The following is an 8,178-nucleotide window of genomic DNA, read 5'->3' on the forward strand; positions in this document are numbered from 1 at the left end:
AATATACTGCCTGTACAGTGCACTGAACTGATTTATTATACACTGTATTTCAGTATACATATACACTGTGCATTGCATAACAAGGACGGTACTTTTTTTTCCGATAAAATTAAATTCTTCATTTTAGTCTCATTAGTTAATAGATATCTGTCTCTTGTCAGTTAAAATCGTTTAAAAGTTATTTCCCCCAAAAAAAATTCAAAATAAAATTCTCGAACATTAAAACCGAATTAAACTCGGGATCGAGATTCAATCTCAAAAAAATTTGCAAACAACGTGATTTTCCAAAACACATTTTTACAAAAACAACTCAACTGAATATGGCAAAAGTTGTGGCATCCAGATTTGCTCTCTTGAAAGTGGAGGGAGATGATAATGATAATGATACAAAGACGACACAAAAATCGAACAATGCACAGACGAACAAGAAAAAGAACAAAAAGAAGAAAGGCGGCCAGGATGAGGAGGTAAGAAACAAGCAGAAAACCCAAGAATGAGATGATGTTGTAAATCTGTTGAAAGTTAACCAATGCAGTTAATATAATTGGAATGATTAAAATGGGAACATATTTAATAAATACTTGATCAATCTTATTTTTGGACTAATTGTGTCACTTAAGTGAACAAGATTGAAAATATTTCTAGAGAAGCCTTTTTGATTTTTTTATATCAATATATCAATATTTTTCATTTCTGTATTGCTCTAATAAGTATTATTGAATTTGTTTTTCATTCTAATAAATGTTGTTTATTTTATTGCTGTTTTGATAGCTAAGAAATTTGGCCTTTGGTCGACCCTCTTCTTCTGGTCAGCACAAGTCAAACAAGAAAAAGTCAGGTGCACAACCTTCCGAGGAAGACTGGGAAAAATGGCAGGAGACAGATAAACAGGTAAATAAAACTATACTGTGTAACAGGAAGGGAGAAAATGTATGGCTGGACCGGGAATCGGGAAATCCAGTCAGGTGCTCTACCAACTGAGCTGTCCAGGCCGATATCCATGGCCCAAACCCAGTCAGGTGAAGACACAACCCAAGTTCTTATTACCCCCTGGCAGGACTTTCAGGGGTGGTCAACGGCACCAAATCTGTAAGCTATCCTGCCTGCATCTCCATAGGTGCTCTACACCTGAAACTATTACACATTACAACTGTATAAAAATAAAATGGTACATAAAGGTGTAACTGTTTGGGCAGTGGATATGTGTTTGATAGCTCAGTGGTTTGAACACCTGACTAGTAATACAGGTTACCAGACTTGATTCATTGTATAGCGATACTTTTCTCCTTTCCTGTTACACAGTTTGGTGCCAATGACTACTCAGGGACTTGCAAGGGGAAGAAGTTGTGTCTTCAAGGATTAAAAAAAAACTCAAGGAGAGAGGATTGTGAAGATTTAGGTAATGGATATTGGCCTGTACAGCTCAGTGGTTAGGGCACTGGTACCTCAATAGTGAGACAGTGGTCCCAGGTTCGTTTCCTGGTCTTGTTATATATTTCTTCTATCCTCTTACAAAAGACGTAGAAAGAAACAGTTGATGTTCAGTATCTCGAACTCCCATATCTCGAATACCATGGATATGTCAAAGTGATTTGGAAGTCCTAACCATGTATTCTATAAGTATTTTACCCTCGATATCTCGAATCCTCGGATATCGAGAAGACTTTCTCAACCCCATCAGGTTCGAGTAAAGAAGTTTGACTTCTTATTTATGCCAAATCAGGACCTTCTTGGGCATTTAAATCATATTCTTATTTAACAGTATAATATGTACATGCAAGAATAATTACTTATAAATGTCATCCTTTAAAGTTAACTTTGATTCTTAATTTTCAGCTGACTTCAGATGCCTATGAAAAAGACTTGCAAGAGGCTTTGTTACAAAGTAAAATAGAGTATGAAAAATCTAAACAGGTAATTATATCAAATATTCATTAAAGTATATGTTGTTTTGCAGAATTTTGAATTGTATTTATTATTTTTTTTAATCTTATAAATTTCTTAAGTTCAATGTACAGCATTATCAATGATGTAATGATTTCTTTGTGCTCTTTACTAAATTGTATGGTTTTAATGAGGCAGTTACATCTTTAAATAATTCAAAGTTTGCAGTGAATGAATAAATACATGTGACAATCATGGATCTTGGAAAAAATTATTTCTTTAGCACCTTTGATTTGGAAAATCAAGTACTGGCTTGTGATATCTTGAGTTCTGAAATACCGGTATTCAAAAACAGAATTGTTTGACAAAATGTAAAGATACAAATACTTGTAAATGCAAAAAATAAACTAAAAATGATTCATTTTAGTCAAGATGTACGAGTGTATGAATACACAGTGTGATGGATTATAAAGCACCACTTGAAAGTAGGAGTTGTCTTTCCTTTGTAGAGACCATGGATGAAAACTTTTTTTAAATGAAATATTTAATATCTTTTAAAACAAGGAGGAAAAAAATTATGGTCTAATTTTACAATGCTTTATTTACTTTGACAGGATGTTAAGACGTCCCAGGAAGCGGGTATCCTAGAACCCTCCCACTCGCATGGTAAGGAGGATAAAAAGAAGAGGAAACACAAAGACAAGCCGGCCACGATGAGTCTGGATCAGTTTAATCAAATGAACTCAGAGAAACCCAAGGTCTTCTTAGAAGGTACTTATTCCTTTGAAGAAAAAAAATGACACAGTAAAAAATGCCATAAGAGCATATTTAGAGGTAACTGATCCCTTGTTTTTTTGGACAGAGTTGGAGGAGGTTCCCAGTCCGTCAATGCCTCAGACAAATGGAGCAGAGACCGACCCAAAGTTCTTCTCTCACCTAGACGACAGTGTCCAAAAGATTATACAGAAAGAGAAAATTCAGGAGGAGTATCAAAAGGTGAAGGTCATGGCCATGACTGAAGGCACAAGATAAAACTCTGTCATTACTTGAATTGAAAGGCTAGGAAAGGTGGTTGATTGGCAGAAATTTGTAACATTTCGTTTGACAAATATATTGGCAGAGCTTTGTCATTCTGTCTCTATTCAGTAAACTTCAGTCATTTTAGTTAACCTAACGACAGAGTTTAATTTTGTGAGATTTCTTCAGTATATATGTATTTTGATTGCCCTTCTTTTACTGGAAATGTCTCTAGAAACAGATGCAATTTGTTTCACTATCTCATTACAAAAGATTCTGAAATTAAAATACACTATAATTTTTTTTTTGAATTTTTAATGTTGTTGAACTTTTTTTTGATTATATTTCATTGTAGCACTTTGCAGTAGAAAGTGTAGTCTCAGCAAAACATCAGAAAGAAATAGAGAAAAAAGATAGAGAAATAGAATTTCTGCGAACTTCTATGAAGAAATTAGAGGTAAAATGCATTTACTGCTTACTTTCTGCTGATTGAACATTAAAAATTATGGCCAAATACTTATTACCTCAGTCATTCATTACCTCCATCTAAAAAAAAGATGTACATGCATACATTTTTCAAAAATATGGTACATACAACATCATACAAGCTTTTCTAAACAAGAAATTTAAATCCTAAATTAAATTTGCAACTTATTCTCTAGAAATAAAGTTTTCTTTAAAAAAGGGCTTATTTATTGAAGAAAAATAATAATAGTGAGGATGTATTTTTAATACAGAATATTCATTTGTGTAGGAAGAATACAAACAAGTAAAGAAGAGAAACAAACAGCTGTGTGTGATACTGGCTCAGGGAGAAAGTAAGTGGACAACTTAAACTTTAGTTTAACTTTCAGAATACTGTATAATCTCTTATTTTAAGGTCAAGATCTAGTAAATGAAAGGTGCCTACAGATTTAAGAAACTTGAGAAATAAATTCCTTTATTGATGCTTTACAACTTTAGCTTGGTCAAATAAGGTGTATCGGGGCATAATTTGTAGGTAAATAATATGAAAAACTGTATTTTAAACTGTCATTTTCAATAAAAAATTAAGAAAACCAGACATGAATATGGGAGTTTTTTTCGTGTTCGGCAAAGGAAATGTATGCAGATTGCCTACAGTCTCTTAGAAAACGGTAATTAGTATGTTCATGGCCTCTTCTTTAAATCAATATCAAATTTAATATAGGTATCCGGTTTACTTTTCATATGATTTCAAATTGAATGACATGAAAATACCCTATTTTCTACATAATTCTGCTAAAGCCGTAAAGTACGGGAAAAAGAAAGTTGAAATTGATTATGACGTCATAATGGATCTAGCACCAAAAAAATAGTCTCAAGTTATTTACTAGATCTTGACCTTAAGGGATTAACTTGGAGGACTCAGCCCTTTTCCTAGTAAGAGCAGTCAAAGAAAAGGAAACTGATTTAAAGTTATTGATAATTTGTTGTGATTTTATGGGGAATAATGGCCTTGAAATCTTCGTGATCTTTGTATTAACCTTAGTAGAATGTAAGATGTATTATTTGCTGCTTGCAGTGAAAGACAAAGCTGAGGTTCTGATGCAGGTCGACCAACTTACTCAGGTCAAGGACGAACTTACAGACCAGGTATTTATAGAATCACAATTAATTAAAACCCATTAAGGAGTTGTATGTATTTCTTGTGAGCAAATACACCCCAAAAAATGTAAATAAAATATTTATAGATGTATATGTTCTTTGAAGACTTTTATTTTGCTCATTTATTAGGTAGCAGAACTAACAGCAGAACTAGAAAAAGAAAGGTCAAAAGTTCACAGTCTAAAGTCAGAACTGGATAAGATCAAGGTATTTCTTTTTTAATTCAATGCAATTATTATATCACCCCTGACAGTTGAATCTTGTTAACATTCCATTTAGTATTTTTGAATGTTGCTGAAACAATTATTAGGGCCCCGCAAGGATTTGCGGGTGCCCTATAGTAATCAATTCTTCCGTCCACAAATTTTCTGTTTTTTCCTAATAACTTTTTTTATTGTAGTCCAATTAAGTTCAAATTTGGTATGGTAGTTCAGTAGGCAAAAAGACACATTTTGATGCTAAGTTTGTTTTTCTATGTCCTCTGGTTTGGAGCTGGGTGGTGGGGTAGATTCCTTAACTTTATATAAGAATGAATTGGCAAAGAGAGATAAATGTTTTTACTTTATTTTTGTTGAAATACCCTACTTTATTTATTTATTTATTTATTTTTTTATTATTATTTTTTTTTTTTTGGCTTCATGAAAATTCAAGAATATTTTTAATTTTTAAGGCAGTAGGATAAAAACCTCATTCTATCATTATTGAAAAAGTTTTTATTATAAATTAAGAATAAAATGATGAGAGAGAAGTACAATTAATCCCTTGGGATTTAGTCTGCTGCAGAAAATTAGAAGGCTTATCTTTATCTGTCACTTCAAGATTAATGAAAACCTTTGTCTGCAACTGCTGTTTGTTTTGAAGTTAAGGTCATGCCTTCATGATATATATTTGCATTCATTGTATATAACACAAGCTCCATTATTGTTTAGATATACATTCAGTGTTGAGTTGTTCTTTACTGCCTTATGTAAAATAAATACAAGGATATTATTTACAGGGTTTTGGATATTCAGGAATTATCTTGAAATTTTAAGATTACAGTTGCTGTTTCTTATTCGTCATATATTTTTTAATCATTCCATAAGCTGCACCCTTATAATTCTACCCCATGGCGGGGCCCTTGCTGACTGGTCAGTTTTCTAGTTTAAATAAATTTCTTAGTTATGATAATAAGCAAGCGTAGTTGTGCATACAACTTTCAAAATGGACACTGCTGCCATGGAAATGGAGGAGGATCAGTTCTGGGTGATTTACACACTGGTTTATATGATCATGTGTCCAAATGAAACATTAAACTTGGGATTTTTACTGATGAAAAGAATCCAAGTACAGTGTAATACTTGAATGATGTAAACCAAAAATGACCAGTAAGATGTTAAACAAAATATTAATAAATACATGTAATTTAAATTTTATCTTTGTAGGGAGGAAAACATGCCACAAAATAAGTGATACAGGCTTCATGTATCATTTGACTTAATGTCTCAGTGACTTAAAGGACATGTGGCATGGTGAAGGGTCATTTTAAATCATTTTGTGTCAAAGGATATCAGACAAAGTCTTCGTAATGGAAAAAATGTGTTGTGAGATGTATCATGAACAATGTTATGTTACTTTTATATTTTTCATTAAAATCAATTTTTCTTATTTAATATTTTGAGTTTTGTTTTGTTTTTTCCCTCGGTGTCTTAATTTGGTAAATTGGACGCAGTCGGACAGCTTGTAAGGTCATTTGTAACATTTCACCAAGTAATCTAATATAATAGTGATTACATGTGTGGGTCCATGTGTATACATTAATTAAACTTTGAGGGAAATAAATTCTTTGCAATGACTCAGTTTGGGCTATGATGATTTGGCTGTCAATCATGAAATGAAATCTACAGCACCTGGGGCCACCAAAGGCACAGATTTCCCTGTGAAATGTATTCTAAGCATGCATATCCAGTCAGAGTTGCTTTCTTTTTATTCCAAATTCTGAGGTCAGTTTGATTTTAAATTGCTTTTATACATTTTAAAATGCATAACATGATCTTGCTCTCCATGTGAGTGGTATCTTTCTCTTCATGCTTGTAATTGTGTAAATTGATTTCTTCATAGGTGAATGTTTAATGTGAACAAACTCACCATATCATTTAGATACTATGTGTGTGATCATATAATTTTTCACACCTTTTCTAAATGTATGTTGAATTTTCTCTTTTGTGTAATTTCATTCAATGTGTATTGTGATGTCGCTCTGTTTATTTTTTGATACAATTTTATGTAATGACAGTCATTTCTAGTTAATATATTTTCTAGGTTGCTATCCTTGCTGTAAGGAAGTTATTTCGGTTAAAGAGAAAAGGGGGGGGGGCAAAATTTTTCATAAGAAAAATATAAAAACGCACCAGACGGAAACAACTATAAATAATAAAAAAAAAATAAATCAGTTTATAATGTAACTGTCTTTTGCTGTCGTCAAGCATTCTGCACCAGGTTTACTCCTAGAAGAATTTAATATAGGATCAGTTTAAACTATAAATCGAAACAGGTGCGCTTTTATCTTTACTCAATGCAAAAGGTGATATTCCTGGTGTTTTACGAGGAAGAAAAAGCCCTTTTCCCATTTGAATCGATCTTTAGAGAATGCCATAGCCTTACCTTAAAATCATTTATTTTTATACGATTTAAGTCGTAAATTAAGGGTATCTTTGTGCGTCCTTTAATTTCCTAAGATTTTTTTTTAAAAAAGACGTGTATTTATGTATTGCAGAGATAACCGTTGTGCACTTGTAAAATGTTTCTTACCTTTTGGGAATTAAAAGAATTATTTAAACTCTAACGATTATAACAGTCTTTAATTTCACGTAACTTAACGTTATTCCCCTGTTCTCCCTTATCGCCCTAAAAAGTTTCATATTTTCGACTTTATCAGCTCAGCCAAAACTATGCAAATTAAATAAATGATATCCAATTCAATTATTTTATAGTGCAGAATAAAATCGGGGAGATATTTAAAGGATTTCAATAAGAAAAGGATTTTTTTAAACAAAATCTTAAAATCGCAAATACTTTCATTAGAGTTTACTAAATGGCATGACTTATGTGGTTCACAATCGGAAAAAAAATAAAATATTTACTTTTGTTGATTTATAAACTATAGTACTTATTTCATAAATTCATAAAATAAGATTCGAATAAAGTACATTTGTAATATACTCATCATCTGAAGTGACGACTGGGCATGTTTTCGTCCCATTTCTTTTATAAACAGCTAAATAAATTAGAGGTCAACTTTTTTCAATGCCAACTGTGTGTTGGGGGGGGGGGGACAACCGGCCTTTCAATGCACATTTCCAATAGTAAAAGTAATGTTGGGAAAAAAAAGTGGGGGCCAGTTCCCCCTGGCCCCCTGCCCCCCTCCCCTGTTGCTACGTGCCTGCCCAGTGCAAATCTTTCATCGGTTTAATTTTCGAGAGGAAAAAAGCCCTGAAAAACTTTTCATTATGAAAGTCTCCATCCAAAGTTGACTTAGTTCGAGGGGTGCACCTTTCATCAGTTTAATTTTCGAGAAAAAAAACCCCAGAAAACCTTTTCGTTTATGAAAGTCCCCATCACAAATTGACCTAGTTCGAGGGTTTAATTTTAATTATGGCTAGACACGTTTAA

General features: G+C 32.6%; 1 protein-coding gene across 1 annotated transcript; it reads left to right on the forward strand.

Moving 5' to 3' along the window:
- The first annotated feature begins 241 nt into the window (after nucleotides 1-241).
- LOC134237600 (G kinase-anchoring protein 1-like) lies at nucleotides 242-6,184 on the forward strand. Its single transcript, XM_062719728.1, has 10 exons — nucleotides 242-467; nucleotides 772-891; nucleotides 1,837-1,914; nucleotides 2,499-2,655; nucleotides 2,747-2,880; nucleotides 3,257-3,358; nucleotides 3,656-3,719; nucleotides 4,445-4,515; nucleotides 4,657-4,734; nucleotides 5,952-6,184. Exons 1-10 carry the CDS (start codon nucleotides 321-323, stop codon nucleotides 5,973-5,975), a joined length of 975 nt encoding a protein of 324 aa, XP_062575712.1. The 5' UTR covers nucleotides 242-320; the 3' UTR covers nucleotides 5,976-6,184.
- The last annotated feature ends 1,994 nt before the right edge of the window (nucleotides 6,185-8,178 follow it).

Source organism: Saccostrea cucullata, unplaced genomic scaffold, assembly GCF_032062105.1.
Source record: "Saccostrea cucullata isolate Sc308-1 unplaced genomic scaffold, CSIRO_AGI_Scuc_v1 ctg396, whole genome shotgun sequence".
In the NCBI taxonomy this organism is placed as follows: Eukaryota; Metazoa; Mollusca; class Bivalvia; order Ostreida; family Ostreidae; genus Saccostrea; species Saccostrea cuccullata.

Bases quoted from the DNA above. Each gene is read 5' to 3' on its own strand.
- LOC134237600 (XM_062719728.1), top strand. From the start codon at position 321: ATGGCAAAAGTTGTGGCATCCAGATTTGCTCTCTTGAAAGTGGAGGGA. The intron at 892-1,836 runs GTAAATAAAACT...CTTAATTTTCAG, and splicing joins GGCAGGAGACAGATAAACAG to CTGACTTCAGATGCCTATGA. The intron at 2,881-3,256 runs GTGAAGGTCATG...ATTTCATTGTAG, and splicing joins TTCAGGAGGAGTATCAAAAG to CACTTTGCAGTAGAAAGTGT.